The 17,759-nt window shown below is 37.9% G+C and overlaps 1 protein-coding gene across 3 annotated transcripts in view; it reads left to right on the top strand.

Annotated features, from left to right (window-relative positions):
• The window catches only part of LOC127445935 (receptor-type tyrosine-protein phosphatase T-like), a 365,971-nt gene that overhangs the window by 219,291 nt on the left and 128,921 nt on the right, over positions 1–17,759 (top strand). For all 3 annotated transcript variants that reach the window (XM_051706455.1, XM_051706454.1, XM_051706453.1), the window contains exon 11: positions 16,653–16,854. In XM_051706455.1, coding sequence (XP_051562415.1) covers positions 16,653–16,854 — 202 coding nt within the window. The remainder of the gene's footprint in view (positions 1–16,652; positions 16,855–17,759) is intronic.

The raw sequence follows: 17,759 nt of genomic DNA, 5'->3' as shown, positions 1-17,759 counted from the left end.
CCCAAGGTTCCCACAACCCCTTTTAGGGATCAGGTGATGAACCTGCAAGTGCTGCCCCAGGAGGAGGCGGACCCAGCCTTGGCGCTGCTGTGTCCGGTGCAAGCTTTACACATCTATTTGGATCTCACGCAGAGCTTTAGAAGCTCTGAGCAGCTCTTTGTCTACTTTGGTGGGCAGCGGAAAGGAAGCACTGTCTCCAAACTGAGGATCACCCACTGGGTCATTGACGCCATCGCTATGGCATATCAAGCTCAGGATGAGCCACCCCCTGCGGGGTTACGAGCCCACTCTACCAGGAGTGTGGTTGCCTCCTGGGCCCTGGCCAGTGGTGCCTCTTTGGCATATATCTGCAGAGCAGCGGGCTGGGCAACACCCAACACTTTTGCGAGGTTCTACAATCTCCGGGTTGACTCGGTTTCATCCCATGTAGTGGCAGGCACAAGCAGGTAAGTTCCGGGACAGCTGGCCGGGTGTACCACTTGCGCATAGCGCCTTTCCCCTCCATTGAGTGGAAGACTTGCGCTTTTGACTCCCAGTAGTGTTCACAGACTGTGATCCCTGGATGACTTTCTCCTGAGCCCTGTGGCAGTCGAGTTTGCAGAGAAACTCACTGCCAGCTCAGTAAGTGTGCTGGTAAAGCCCTGTACTGAGGTAGGTGCTCCGCATGTGGTGGTTCCCCATAGGTAACCCCATGTGTTATATCTTCCGTAAAATCATTTCCCTCTTGGTAAACTACGTCTTCCTTGAGCAGAGGGCCCTCTGCTCTGGTCGCCATGCTTGTAGAAACTCCTCCCCCCTTGGGTAGGACCTACCATGTGACTCTCCACATGACATACTTCCGACAAGACTCGGTAAGACCATGTGATGTATTTCCACTTGAAGTACCCCCCCCCCTTCTCTGGGCAGGGTGTGGTCTCCACGGTGTCTTCCCCTTGGGAGTGACACCCCCCCCAACGTGGACACTCGCAGATCCCAGTCCGTTAACAAAATTCCACTCTTTTTGGGGAGAAAAAATAGGGAAAAGAGGTCTCGGCTGGGCTAGCCTGTCCCTATTTGTTGAGCGGTCGACTTGTTCCTGAAGGACCGTTCGACGCTCATAGCAGCGTTGGGGGAGGTTACGTGACAGTCTGATGCACTGGCTAGGAGGCACACAAAAGTCTGCCCATCTCGCACCGCTAGTCCAAGTAACACAGTTCAGCTAGTTGTGGCATTTTGTATAGGGACCCCTAGTGTCACTACATCGACACAGCGTCGAGTGAGTGAAAGATAGGGAACATCCTGGTTACTTTTGTAACCTCCGTTCCCTGATGGAGGGAACGAGACGTTGTGTCCCTCTTGCCACAACGCTGAACTACCCGCTGAAATGGCCGGGACCTTGTCTCAGCTCCTCAGCACAAAACCTGAATGAGTGGTTGCATACCAGCTCCTTTTATACCCGTATGTCCATGTTTTGGGCTCCCAAGAGTGACCCCTAGTGTCACTACATCGACACAACATCTCGTTCCCTCCATCAGGGAATGGAGGTTACGAAAGTAACCAGGACGTTTTCAGAAAATATATCTTTAAGTTTTTTATTTTTATTCCCCATTGGCAAATTGTGTTTTCTTTTTTTAAGCACAAACCTAAGTAGATAATAATAATAATAATAATAAATAAAAATATTTTTTTTGTAATGCATTTTTCTCATACCCAGAATTCTGCAACATAAATTTGTATGCATATATACACATATATACATGCATACATTTAACATAGAAGAATAATGCATCATCCATAATCTAAAAGAAATGACAAGAACAATTTTTTTTTTTTTTTTTTTGTTACATAATATACTTTATGTACATAATATAAGAATAACAATTATATTAGATTTATGCTTTAGAAATTTAAAACTATTGCCAGTGGAGTAAGAAGATCAAAACCAAAATACTGATTAGGAAGAATATTTTTGCAGTTCAGTTGTTTGTAGGTTAAAAAAGTAGGAGAAAACATTAAACTGTTGGATACTTTTGGGAAAAAATATTGCGCTAAAGCTTCAACACACTGTTGATATAGAATGACGTTTATGGATGACAAAAAGCAAAAATTGAGGCCACATTTTGCTTTAATGTAAGTGTTTGAGTTAGCTAGAGACACAAAAGAACCACACAACCTCTTTGATTGGATGAGAAAGACAAACCATATACGCGCCATTGTGCATATCCAGGTACATCATTAAAACAGGGCCATCTTGGTGATAAGAAGATTGACAGAATTTACTAAATGTATCGAGCTGACACAATGCAGTCCCATTTGTCTAGATAATTGCTATAATAGCCCTCATTGATTTAATTAGAAGTGCCAAATATAATTATCTGGGAGATCTAAGAGGCCGTATGCCTCCTCTCTGCACTTTTAGTGATGCAGAGAATTAGACTTACGACAAAGCGCTTTGAGACAGGAGAGGAAAGGTTTAGAGATGAATGCAGTTGTGAAACTGTCACAAAGAGATGCAGTTTTGTTTGAAGCAAGCAAATTTCTAGACTTACAACTTTAGGAAAGTATACACTTATAGACTGACTGTATACTTTAGAGGAAAGGAAATAAAAACAGAGATAGAAAGGGCTCAAATGCTTATTTACCTACATTCCATGGTTCTTTAAAATACCATAGATGTACTGGTGCTTCAAACAACCCAGTAGGGCTTCAGGTTTCCTCTGTTAATCGGTGATACCAAGAACTAGTATGCTCCATGAACTTATATTGTAACATCAGTAACTGTTTTTAGTATCTAAAGATCCATTTAACCCACTCAAAAGCCCTGTAGAGTGAAAACATGGTCTCGATAAGAAGAGTTTTTTCTGATAAACTAATTGTAGTAAATGTAATGTAAACCACCAAAGACCCACTGAACCACTGAAGAGCCTTTATTTCTAATAGTGATGTTTCGTTCATGAAAAATCTTTTAAGTGTACCAGTTGAGCTCCATACACTGACTCATATTTCTCGTTCACTGATGTGAGTTCTAGTTTAAAGCGCAAGACTGCTTTGGTGGCTTTTCATGCTTTTAAAGACTATAGCGCGGCCAATAGCATTCGAGTGTGGAATGTTAAGGAGCATATGATTGGTTTCACAGGCTGAACGAATCCGCCCTTCACTGAACTAGTCGAGTTTGATGTTTGAGTCTGAACTAGATGAGACGTCTTGTTCATAAACAAACTGAATGTACTGGTACTGGAATGTACTCGTTTGCGAACTAAATGAAAGAATCACTCAGTCATCTCGTTATTAAACGAGGATCTGCTGACTGAGTCAATTGCGTTCAACAAGGAGAGAAAGGGGTGAAATGCACCAAATGAAGTTTATAGGTATGCACAAAACATAATTCTCTATTTATGAATGTGTAAAAATGACTGGATGTAAAGTTAAAATTATATGAATTATGAATGGAAATGGAAATATTTCAATTTTTTTAACTTTTTCTGTCTTGGTAAAAGTGAACCCGAGCATTTGACAAATTATAGGAAAAAGAAGACCTGCTTTCTTGTCATTTGAAGCAAAAACAGTTATGGTGTTTAAACTCTATTTTGAAAGTGTCTTCATACATTTGTATACATGCAAATTCCATTTGTGTTGGTTTGTCTTACTTTTAAAGACTGACTATAGCGCGAGCCAATAGCATTCGAGTTCTGGCTGTGAAAGAGCATATTATTGGTTTGACCCACTGGACGAATACACCCCTTCACTGAACCAGTCGAGTCGCACATTTGCATCTGAATGAGACGAGACATCTCGTTTATGAACAAACTGAATGTACTGGTACACTCGTTCGTGAACGAAATAAATGAATCATGCATCTCGTTCATGAGCTGACTGGCTTAACTAGAAGAGGAGGCAAGTTGTTCGTTCAGTTCTGACATCTCGTTCAACAAAAAAAGGGGACGGATGAATGATGACCACACATGACAATGACATACAGGTGTTATTGAAGCATAATTATTTTTTAGGCTAGTATTGTTGCCTTTTTTTGTATTCCTTAATAAAAAGCTGTGCTCAGCAGTTCAAAATATGATCTCTTCTATGTCTCTTAGAAGAACTGTAGACACGCAAATTTTAATAAAGTATCATTTGACTTGTTCCGGAGGTGAATGACTCTTTTCTTTTGGTTCAATTCAACTACTCGTTCAAAACATAAAAGACATAATTTGCAGAAATGGTCACTGAACGAATCAATGAACGAATCTGAATGAATCTTTGTGATGAACGGATTCAAAAGACTGGGATGAATCAAAATCCCCACCTCTAATTTCTGAATGTATGTTAATAATTGAGATTGTTTAAAGGAATAGTTAATCTAAAAATTAAAATAAAATCATCATTATTAATCATTCAGTTCCTAAAAATGGCAGAAAGTCTCCAGTCTCCACACATGGCAGAAAAGAGCTTGAAGGAAGTGCCTTAAATTGACTTGTACGCAAGATTCCAAGTATTTGTGTGAGGAACAGAGCAAAATTTAAGTCATTATTTGCTTAAAAAAAACTTCATAGTTCTCATCTCATTCATGCTTGCGATGAACTCAAAAATGGCTTATCCAGATCCGTCACGCCAAGTTTGATATCAGTAAGCGTGTTTACTTGCATGTTCTTACACTGATTATGCTTGATAAGCAGATGCTATGTAAGGTCAGGCACCATAAACAGTTTTCCTTTATCAGGGTCATATGGTGATAAACTATTTAATTAAAAACTGACTGGCACACATAGATTTTTGACCATTACCCTGATAGAGTGTTGCATGTAAACACCTTTACTGCCGTTCTTACTGGCATATCTATTGTGCGCAAGTGTTGTGCACAGCCGTTTTTACGTCAAAAGCAGAGAATAACCGTTGATTTCAAATCTCACCTAAACATGGTTTTCTTAAGCTTTCGAACTGTTTTTGAAATAGCTGGTTTGGTGTGCATGAAAACCTGCTCCTAGACATCAAACATTGGTTCTTGCACATCTCAACACTGACATCAAACTTGACACGACACATCTCATCTATTGTGCCATAGTTTAATTAAATGAGATTTCAGAGCTACACTGGAGAGAGGAATTTTTATCTAATAACGACTTTTTCTTTTCTTTTCTTTGAAACCTGGAGTTAAGTACCTTGCTCAAGGGTGCAAAGATATTGGCTTATAGCTCGTTCCTAATGGGCTCAACACCCCCCCCACCCCATTTCAAATTTCACTCTCTTTTTGTCTGTCTGTTTCCCCCTCCCTTCCTGTGTCTCTGCACAACATACTCCGGTTATCCAACCATCAAAGACTTTCGGAAATGAATTGCTTTGCTGACAAAATAAAAGTGTATGAAAATTAGACAGAGACGATATTATCAACAACTCCTTATTAATCAATAGTGAGACGTGTAAAGGGAAAAGTGTCATTTGTCCTCTTGCATCATCTTTTGCTTTATCTCCATGCAAATGAGGATGAGTAATAGCAGAAAATTTCTACTCACCGGATGTTTAGTCCGGATGTTTAGTCCATGCTGTGAGTATGCTGTCATGATGTGACGACTTACATCCCTCCAGTCTGTCACAGTTTCTAATGTCTTCCTGTTTGTTGTTACATGGAAACAAACAACCCACTTCGTTTACAGAAAGAACTTGTCTTATTGCGGTTCTTTTGAGAGGTGATGGACAGAAATATTGATGCTCTTCAAGTGTTTGAGGGGATATTTTGTTGTTTAAGCACAAAGTTAAGTATAAAATGAAATTTGAGCTCAAACTGTGTTTTTAGTTATTTGCACGTGTCACTAACAATAAAGAACTAAAAAGTACCATGGTATGGGGACCTGGTTAACTCAGTGGTAAAGACGCTGGCTACCACCCCTGGAGTTCGTTAGTTCGCTAGTTCGAATCCCAGGGTGTGTTAAGTGACTCCAGCCAGGTCTCCTAAATGACCAAATTGGCCCGGTTGCTAGGGAGGGTAGAGTCACATGGGGTAACCTCCTTGTGGTCGCTATAATGTGGTTCGTTCTCGGTGGGGCGCGTGGAGAGTTGAGCGTGGATGCTGTGGTGGATGGCGTGAAGCCTCCACACACGCTATGTCTCCGTGGCAACACGCTCAACAAGTCATGTGATAAGATGTGCGGGTTGATGGTCTCAGATGTGGAGGCAACTGAGATTTGCCCTCCGCCACCTGGATTGAGGCGAATCACTATGTGACCACAAGGACTTAAAAGCACATTGGGCATTCCAAATTGGGTGAAAAAGGCAGAAAAAAAAAAACGTATCATGTTTTTTTGGTACTTTTTTGGTTCTATGGTAATTTCATGTTTTGGTAACACTTTACATTAAGGTTGTATTTATTTAACATTAGTTTACTACATTAACATATAACATAAACTTACAATGAACAGTACTTAGCACTTATTAATCACAGTTAATGGTAATTTAAACACATGCTAGTACATTTTTTAAATTTTTAAAAAGTTGTAACCTGTAAATATTTAAATTATTAAATCCATTATGAACTATCAATGAACAATTGTAAATTAAAAAATGAACATTAACCAAGATTAATAAAATAATAACAATAAAACAATATTCTTTGTTATTAGTTCTTGATACCTAATGCATTTATCAATGTTAACTAATAGTACCTTTATGTTAAGAGTTACCCATGTTTTTATTTATTTATTTATTTATTTACTTACTTTTTATGTGGTACCTTGGTAATACCATGTTTTTGGAAATATTCCATAATATAACTTATTTTTATCAATAATATTAAATATTTAATATTATTTATTTAAATGATTTATATTTGTATCTTTTTTATTATTATTATTATTAACCAAAGGGATATTACATGCCTAGACATTGCAGTTTCAGGGGAAAAAGCATACCAAAAATGAATATGTTACCATAGCAACACCATGATATTCATTGAAGTACTAAGTGAATATCATGGTATATGAATATTGTACAGTATTTCACTCAAAACATACCAAAAAATAACTTATTGCCATGTTTTTGTACATGTACCGTGCTAATACCATGGTATTTTTTGCAGTATCTTGGAGTAACATCTAAATAACATGGTACATTAATATGGTAAAAAAAATTATGGATGCTACAATCAGGATTTTTACAGCCAATACCGATCACCGATCTTCTTGTCACCTGATCGGCTGATACGATCCTGATAACGATCATTTCACCTTTTATCAGGATCTCTGTCATGACTGGCTATATTCAAGTTTTCTGCACACTATCACTAATAATTGAATTTTCCTCTTCCCAGTACTATTACTTTACTTAGTTTTTGCTGACAAAAAAAGATTAAAAGGCTAATTAAAAAGCTTGTTTTAATAAGACTAAAACAAGTATAAGCTAACGAAATATTCTTTATATAAAGCCCTATAAAAAATGAAGCTTAATGTCAATCTGAAGAAAACTGATAACCCATAGGTGCAATTAAACTTAATGTGACATTTCTGGTTATTAATTGCGATCGGCCAAATTACCAATCACCGATCGAGTTGTAGGACGTGAATATCGGCCAATACCAAATATTGTACCATTGTTTACTTCAAAGTACCATGGAATTAATATCTGATACCATCAGGGTGAGAATATCTTAGACAGACACATCTCTCTCTGTGTCTTTTTCTCTCTCTGAATAAGTCCAAATAAGGAGCTGTCATGCAGTGTGCTGATGTAGTGGGAAAGGTTTTTGCCCCTTACGAAGATAAATAGTCTTTTCAGCCACAACGGTATAGAGAAAAACCTGCTCATCCCATCCTCCCTCCTTCACTGTATTGTTTTCAATTCTGTCAATAAATGGTTAAATGCAAGCACTCGAGTTAAGAGAACCAGTGACCGCTATGTACCCCTACCTCTCTTATTCAGCTAAAAACAGTTAATGGGTACACTTCCGTGGCTCTTGTGCAGAGACAGATGCAGAGAAGTCTAAATTCGAGTTAACAACGAGAGATACAGTTTATATTTACTGTTTATTTTGAGCCAGTGAGACAGTAAGATTCAAGTACCCTTTTTTTGTCCCAGACATTAGTGTATTATTAGCAGTCTCAGCCACAGATGTTACACCCACAGTCTGTTCACTGACCATTTGATGCATATTGCACACATAAATGGCAAACACTTGCCAAACATTTCAAGCTCTACTCTGATTGGCCAGCTTTTGCAACTTTCTGTAGTTGGGGATGCATGTGTTTTTATTAGCCTGCACAAAAAGTCCTGTTTACAAGCTTATGATGTACTTTAGCACGACTTTATATCCCGTTTTGTTATCCGAGTTGTATCTTTGAAATAATTGCTACTTATACTTTTATTTGAATGATAACCATATTTGAATGAATTATACTGTTATTATTACTTATTATATAACGTCTTTGCACATTTTGCACACTTTGCAAATGTTTCTGGTGTTGTTATTAACTGTTCGCAAAGACTACTGCAGCATCATTTGAATGAGTTATCGACTGTTGATTGCAGATCTATTATTGTGGTATCATTGATTTCAGATTTTCCCAACTCTAAACCTGATGTAAAAGCACAACTGATTAGTGTTGTCAAAAGTACCGGTACTTCGGTACCAAGTCGATATTACTGCAGTACCAGTAGTACCGAGCACCGACTCTATCCGGTACCAGTGCCCAGTATGACTGACACACGACTGCTTTAAAATGCTCACAGGCTTAAGCCCAAAGTATACCTCGCCTGTCCGTGGTCCGCGACGGACAGACAGATTTTACTGTCCACGCGGACTGTGCGTGGACAAACGCACATGCGCAAGGTTGACTGTTGAGATAGAAAAGTCCACTAGGTGGCAATACACACAGTTGGGCTGTACTGTCAAGCAGTATTCGAAGAACATATCCTTCTCCATCATTTTATTGTTGTTGTTCTTGCTTAGCCCAAAAATGCACCAGAGATGAAGAGGTTAAACCATTTATGACCTCACCATGATAAAAGAACGCCATTTAAGGCATTTACATGACCTTACACATAGTCTGCTTATTAAGCATAATCGGTGTAAAATGTAAGAACGTGCATATAAACACACACTCACTACTATTTGTATTGTGCTCTATTCTGTTTTGTTTATTTTAATGTCTGCAGTATTGATTATAGAGTGGAATACATCATGTCATTGTTCTCTACCCCAAATACAACCTAATTTCTTTGTGGAATCCCAAAACCTCAGAACTTGCCCCCAAACTTACAAAATACTAAATATTCTGTCCTCGCAGCATGTTTGTTTACCAACTGTACATCTCAGGAGACAATTGGCTTGAATGAGATTCCTGCTGAATACTTACTGTCCACTTCAGCATGGGTTTCCCTTTCACATATTACTTTTCAAGCGGGTAAGAATGCTGATAACAGTTGTCTTAGGTATCCAGCAAAGTTTTTCAGTTCTTTTAAACTGCAGAGATGAAAGTCCATATGGTATGGATCTTAGATATGTTTCATTGCTTTGAAAGCACTTCTCTATGATGGTGGTATGTAAGTGTGGTTGCAGGTTTTTTCTAAGATGCATATTTAGTGCTGCTCGCAAGCATAATGATATTCGTTTCGTGAGCATATCGTTCTTTTGAGTCTCTTGTTTTCAGTGAATCAGTCGAACCGGTTCACAAATCGGTCTGAATGACTCAAATTGTTCTTAATCAGATTATTTATTTTTTAAATCCTTATCCAGTAATGACCCACATGACTAAAAAGGTCATGGAAATTCCTGTCTTTACCCATTGTTGAAGCAAAATAGCCAGAAAACCAGTATCTCCCATAAGCAGGGCTGCTTTCTTTGCATTCCCAACTTACTGCCAAACTGATTTTGGAAGCAAACCCTTTGCAAATCAGCTGTGCTCAATTAAACAAGCGGTTCTTTTAACAGAGAGCCAGAGGGCATTCGGGAGTGCATTAGGCCACAGTTAGCAGCCTGCCGCGTGGCATCACATGCCTTCTGGCCAATACTTCCTGTCTCCTATGACAACAGAGTCTGAACAGAGAGAGAGAGAGAGATAAGAGAGAGAGAGAGGCCAGAGAGATATATGCTCCCATCCTCACCTCTCCATTCTACCCTTTCAGTCTTCTGCAGTACTGATCACCCCTCTTTTTTCCCCATCAGGGTGACAGCATTTAAGTGGCTGCTGATGACAGAGTAATTGGAGGTCTATTGATCTCCACTATGGCCTTTGAGCTGCTATGCTCTTTTCATTTAGATGCTGGAAAATGGAAGAATTACTAGATTTTGTGCTGGAGACGTTGTCAAAAGTGAAATGACCTAGGATGATGTACTGGTATACTGTAAAGGGGTTATATCATGAGAAATCAAATTTGTAGTGATATTTTGAGATAAAACAGTTCAAAGTAATATGAAAACATACTGTGGCTTGTTGAACTTAAAGCTTCTTCCCCAAAGACCCCAATCATGTAACAGCAGTGCAATAAATTAGTGCAAATACGGGTCAGGAGCCTCAGTTAGTGTTCACATCAACATTACAAAAATACTCAAACCAGCCCTGCTGGTACCAACAGTCATCCATACGATTATCTAATCCGCCAATCATGTAGCAGCAGTGCAGTGTATAAAATCATGCAGATACGGGTCAGGAGCTTAAGTTAATGTTCACATCAACCATCAGAATGGGGAAAATATGTGATCTCAGTGATTTAGACTGTGGCATGATTGTTGGTGCCAGACGGACTGGTTTGAGTATTTCTGTAACTGCTGATCTCCTGGGATTTTCACGCACAATAGTCTCTAGAATTTACTCCGAATAGTGCCAAAAACAAAAAACGTCCTGTGAGCGGCAGTTCTGTGGACGGAAATGCCTTGCTGATGAGAGAGGTCAACAGAGAATGGCCAGACTGGTTTGAACTGACAAAGTCTACGGTAACTCAGATAACCACTCTGTACAATTGTGATGAGAAGAATAGCATCTCAGAATGCTATTCTGAGATGCGGGTTGGCACTGTTTTGGTGGCACGAGGGGGACATACACAATATTAGGCAGGTGTTTTTTATGTTGTGGCTGATCGGTGTATATGTATGTATAGTCATGTTTTATGAATCAAGTGAACATTCTTCTGTCTTTTTAGATTGATAATGTTCTGAAATGTATTTTAATTTCATAACAAGGCCCAAAAAGAACACCTTTTAATATTAAAGATGGAGTGTGTCATTTTTTCAATGTTAAAAGACTTTCTTTTGTGTCAGTTTTATGTGCAGAGACCACATTGTCTGACAAGTCATTATTGTTTTATCATTACTTTGTCATTCTCTCTCTCTCTCTCTCTCTCTCTCTCTCTCTCTCTCTCTCATATGTGTGTGTCTGAGTGTTTGGAGGCTGTAAATATGTGCATTTTCCAGAGTGATATTGGGTTTGAATGTGCAGACTTGCCTTCTCCTGAGTGTTTTGTTGCCTGTGGTCTGTGGGCAGTCACGGACGTGTGTGTGTGTGTGTCTCCAAGTGAGTGTTTGGAGGCCATTCTGAATCACCCCACTATGCATCAAAAGGCTTTTAGTCAGTGGGCCTGCCAGGAACCCAGCTGTCAATTTATTTGATTTGAATCGTGGAATGGAGTTATGAAGTGTGAAACGTCAGGACTAAAATGTTTTGATTACCCCCAAACACTGTGGCCATCAATTTACATTAATCTCCACTGAGGTTTGACATATGTGCGTCTTAGCGTGAAAGGCGATGTCACTGAATATCTATAACCTAGTTTAGCAATATTTGGGGTATGTTAAATCTGAACTAGATTTTGTTTTTAAAAATGTGCATACTCAAATCAGATCTACAAGCCTCATAAAACTGTTTTAATATGTGACTTGTATTGACAGCACAGTACACTGCATATTCATTGCAATCTTTTAGCATAATGTAATGATTGGGTTATTTCTAGTCACTGAACATTTTTCAAACATTTAGAGAAAGATTTGAATATAGAAAAAATATAAATGACTGAAAGAGATCCAGTTAAACACAGCAGAAATGCTCTCCCTGTTCCAAAAGGGCTGATGTTGATGCATGAAGAATAGTTCACACACACAAAAAAAAACCTTGATTATTTACTCTCCGTCATATTGTTTTAAAACCTGTACAAATTTGCACATTCCATGGACTTTCCCTGCTGTTTTCCATACAATAAATGTTTATGGGGACAGACATTAAGCTCCAAAAAGAAGTCCATAAGTTCAAATGTAAAATTAGTCCATATGACTTGTGCACTATACTCCAAGTCTTCTGAAGCCATTCAATAGCTTTGTGTGACAGACTGAGGACATAGGTCATTATTCACTGAAAATCTTCCCCTCCACTGTAAATCTCAAATCTCATTAGCACTTGTGTTTCAAGCATGTAAAATGTATTCAAACTTGGCCCTTGAAGTCAGGTTTGGGGCTAGCATGTGCTTCAGCCTCGCCAAGAAAGTCCATAGCACCCCCTGCAAATGTTTGTAGCAGCCAGCAGATCCTCTGTATGACGATTGTATGAAGAAACATTTTCCCTGACAATATTTTAGCAATCATGTCGTGTGTCCCATATTTCTGTCGCCTGTTTTAGAATCAGAACTAGTGATGCCTGATTTATGAATGAATTAGTCATTTAAGTCGAATCCTTGAAAGAATAAGTCAAATGGTCCAGCAAAATGATCCGAATCGTTCAGACAGCTCACACACTGTATCGTTTGGAACGTTTCCCACTCTGTAAAAACAGAAATGAAATAAATAGAAAAGAAGACAATCAAGTGGAATATTTACTGTCATGATACACAGAGCAGATGAGGAGGTAAACTTAACTGTTGAAAGTTTATTAAGCGCACTCCAACTGCATGTCTCACAACAACTCTCTCTCAGTAATGGTGGAGCAGCCCCCGTAACCTTGTAACCCCGGACCCTGCTTTGTAACAACCAGAGCCCTTCTACCAATGCGAGCCTGAAAAGTTAGCAATCCAGGGTGTGCTGAGTGACTCCAGTCAGGTCTCCTAAGCAACCGAATTGGCCCAGTTGCTAGGGAGGTTAGAGTCACATGGGGTAACCTCCTTGTGGTCGCGTTTAATGGTTCTCGCTCTCAATGGGGCACATGGTAAGTTGTGCGTGGATCGCGGAGAGTAGCATGAGCCTCCACATGCTGGGAGTCTCCGCGGTGTCATGCGCAATGAGCCGTGTGATAAGATGCGCGGATTGATGGTCTCAGATGCGGAGGCAACTGAGACTTGTCCTCCGCCACCCGGATTGAGGTGAGTAACTGCGCCACCACGAGGACCTACTAAGTAGTGGGAATTGGGCATTCCAAATTGGGGAGAAAAGGGGATAATAATAATAATTTAAAAAAAAGGTAGCTGATTTTGAGTTACTTTAACTGGTGCTGGATGTGCTATGTGAATAAGTCTTTTATCAATGCTTTGTAGCCTGTAGTTACATTAATTGCTACACAAGATATATACTTGTAAAAAGGTAAAAATGCTGCTCCTAAAGGCACGAATAATGACTTCAAAACAAATAACAGATTCATCCGAATAATATAAAAAAATATTCGTTTGACTGATAATCCCAGAAACACAAGCCTAAATTACAACGTATTAATGAAATTGTGCAGCCAATATTTCTAAAGTATAAACCTTATGAATGAAAATGCACACGGTGTGATTTCAGATCGGATGGCCACAGTCTCAAGTCCATTTGCGGTCTCTGTAAATTGTTCACGTCTGGAGCTTGTCAAGTGTAATATTAACTAAGATACGACATCATGTGCACTTTCCACTTCTTGAAATGTCTGTGTTAATGTATCACACGATTCACATGTGATTCTCATGTATTTATTTATAGTCTAAACCTGAGCGCGATGTTAAATTCCTGACCTGAATTGATGATTTCACGTCGGAGCCCGTCTATCCGTCTCTTAAAGTTGACCACATTTATATTCACATCAGCGATTAAGGTAATTATCTGGTTATGACTTTATTCCGAAAAAAGTTAAAATGCTCCATAAAGGTTTAAATGCTCCATAGAGTATTCATCCAATATTCCTGCTTATGTAAAACAAAGAAACTGAAACATGCTTCGTCATTTGAAAATGTTAAATGTTCTTGAACTCAGGTAAGGCGCTATATAAATGTAACATTATTATTATTATTATTATTATTATTTAACTAAATAATGGTGTCCTGTCGTAAAAATTCCTGATAGACTTACGGGACTTTCACCTGTTTGTAGGCTATATTGATTTATTATATTTATTTTAATGCTTGAATTTGTATTTATTTTTCAATGCAAAATCTGTGCTTGACTTTTCAAATTTTGCTTGACACCTCCTGCCACCAGAATAATGTTGTTATACATGAACAGACAAATGGAAATTGTGTTTCAGGCAGATATTAATATCAGAAATACCAGGAGAAACCAAAGTTAACAACATATTCCACAGTTAATGTGGCCAACAAATTCAGCTTCATCTGGTAAGAAAAAAATTATAATTAAATTGTCATTTAATTAAATAATAATTGTAAAATAATAATAATAATAATAATTCTATAATAATAATAATAATAATGATAATAATAATAATAATATCATTATTATTATTAAGCTATTATTATGAAAATGCATACATAAGGCATATTTTATTAATAGAAACTATAAACGTAAGAGTAACATTTAAAAACTGCCATTTCATTTAGTTTTAATGTACTTCCTGTTTTAACCCCACCCATACCCCGCTCTATCCAAAAACAGAGACACATACAAATAATTTTGTCATATGAACAAGTACAAATACAGATAATGGCTTTACTGCACACCCCTAGTATTTATATAGTGCATTGTTTTTTTTGTTTTTTTTTATGGCTATTTTTGGTTTGACCCCCAATGCTTACTTTGGTTGGAAAAAAAAAATAAAAAAAAAAAATATATATATATATATATATATATATATATATATATATATATATATATATATATATATATATATATATATATATATATATATATATATATATATATATATATATATATATATTTTATATAAAAAAACTTAATCTCATACATTACTGTATCTTTATTTTTGCAAAATAATTTTTACTTGGCTCATTGTTCGTATCACGGCAGTTTCAGGTTTAACTAGAGGCGCTAAAACAACGACTTTTATTCACTTTCACATAAATCACGAGTAGAATGGCAGAATATCAGCTCATAAACACTTACTTTTCACCCTGTTCCTCACACAATGCTATCTTATGACACCTTAACATTTTTACTATAGCGTATGACTTGCAAGGAGATACATATACTGAAGGTTTAGATTCACTAAGAATGAATTGCACTGTCTAAAAGTGCCGGTTTTTTGCACACGCTAACTGCACTCATTTAGCGCCCAATTCACTGAAGTAATTATGCAGATCAGGCAACGGCGCAAATGCACCCACAAAATCGCTGCTTAATGCGATCTGCACGTGCAATTCTGATCTTGCGCTCCGATTCTGAGTGCAGTATAGCCATGGATGCCGCAGACCACCGTATTTGACCCACCCTGCTGGGACTGAACAGCATCGCTTTGATCCAGACACCTGGATAATCTCTTAAACATGCAGAACGTACGCTTGACAACACCGCACATCTGGATATATGCCAGGTTATAACGCTCTTCAACATCATTTGATTAATTACTGCTGAAATTATCGATTGAAAATGTTCACAAACATCTCTTTTAAATAAAATACATTTTACTGCCTACTTTCATTTGGTGGCAATAGCGCGACATAAATTGCACAGGGAAAATTGCATGGAGTTTTGTGAATGAAGCGCAATCTTTAATGAGCCTAATTTACATAGAAAGGAGGAGTGTTTGCATGGAAAGGAATGACAATGACTTCATTTAAATACTGAAGACGCTGTGCAATTTCAGCGCTGATTGCGCCCACTAAGCGTGATTGCAGGTGGTTAGTGAATAAGATGCAGGTATTTGCGCTGAATTACCATGTGCAAAAGTGTTGCAACTGTTGAATCAAATCAAATTGTGCTGTAACTTAACTGATAGAGCATTGCACTTGTAATGTAAACCTTTACATCGCAAGTGCAACGCTCTATCAGTTGAGTTAGGATATGAGTCCTAAAGAGCATGGGAGTCGACATGTGAGCTGAAAGTTTCATAGCAGCTCCACAAAATGACATGGTTGCTTCAGCTATGGCACTTTTTTTTTTTTTTCATATCACATTTGCTTTATATGACAATATCGGTTAGGTTTAAGGTTTAGGATAGGGAGGTAGGTAGGTTTTGTTGATATAAAACTCGATAGAGCGTTAATCTTAAGAACCTCATCAATTTGGGAGAACATTGAACTTGCTTTTAGTACCACACAGAGGACATTCACCTTGGAACTGGCGCAATACGTGTAATGAACAACGTAATATCATTTTGCAAAAATGTCTCCACAGTCACGTCATTTTCATGAGATCAGGCTGAAATATTTTTCTATGTAAAAACAAGTCATGTGGGATTTGGAATTTACACATAATCTGTTTTTGGACAAACTATTCCTTTAATATAATAAATAATTATTGATGTGGGTATTTACGTCCATTGCAGTTCAACCTACAAGGCTCTTTGAATTAAGAATTTTATAAATAAAATAGCCTCTCCTCTCTTTTTTTCTAGATCACCTATAAGGCTCTTAGCTCTCTGGACCCCACCGCTGACCTATCTACACAACGTGGCCGGGTGTTCAAACTCCAAAATGAGACCCATCATCTCTTTGTGGGGTTGTATCCTGGTACCACCTACTACTTTACTCTGAAGGCCAGCACTAACAAAGGCTTTGGCCCACCTGTGACCACCCGTATAGCCACAAAAATCGCAGGTGAGGTTTCAGCTCAGATTGTTGGATTCTTTCCAAAACCGTAATGATAATTATACCCAATTATAGTAAAATAGACTCATGTTCCAATTTAATTGAGTTCATTTGACATATTTCTTCTTTGAGGCTATTGGTTATTTACATTGGAAACAGGCTGATGATAATGTATCACACTATTTCAGGGAACATGAGCTGATGGGGTTAACTAAGCTTAATTTGATGGTTTACCTAATTATCACTTGCATTTCTGAAATTTGCATAATTGGTTTTGTCATTTTGACTTTAACTTAAAGAAGTTTTGCTGGAGCGAAAATCTCATTAGTGTGTTATGTTATTGGCATACATATTATTAGAATACAGTTAATGTAAAGTGAATGGAATAATGAGAACATGAATTGTAAACAAGTTCAACCCTATTTCTGTGGCCCGAGGCATTAACTGTCAGTTAGTTTCATTTCATAATGACGTGGCATTTATGCAGCACGCAAGACACCATTTATTAAAATCATATTGTTCTCTGAATCTAAACACTGTAATGAGAGCGAGAGAGTGTGACATTTTCAATATGATTACATAGTAATGACTTTTGAGTCAGGCTTCAAAAGAGTATGCTTTCTAAAAGGAATATATATTGTGAAATGTTTTTACAAACGCTTGAATATTAAATCTATATTATCTATATAATATTACTGGCTGCTGAGTTTTAAAAGAATGTTCTGGGTTCAAAATTATTTCCAGTGGAAATCGACAGCATATCACGCTTGCTGGCCAACTTGTTTTGAACCTAGAACATACATTTAAAAGTTGTTTCATTAATATGCCCAGTCATTTTGAGTCATTTCATACTTGCAAATACAGCAAATGCATGCTTGTGATACATAAATTGATAATAATTGGCAAAGCTTTTG

The sequence above is a fragment of the Myxocyprinus asiaticus genome, chromosome 9 (genome assembly GCF_019703515.2).
Source record: "Myxocyprinus asiaticus isolate MX2 ecotype Aquarium Trade chromosome 9, UBuf_Myxa_2, whole genome shotgun sequence".
NCBI classification, from domain to species: domain Eukaryota; kingdom Metazoa; phylum Chordata; class Actinopteri; order Cypriniformes; family Catostomidae; genus Myxocyprinus; species Myxocyprinus asiaticus.
Note: the sequence above shows the minus strand (reverse complement) of the source record. Positions and strands in the feature narration are given on the sequence as shown.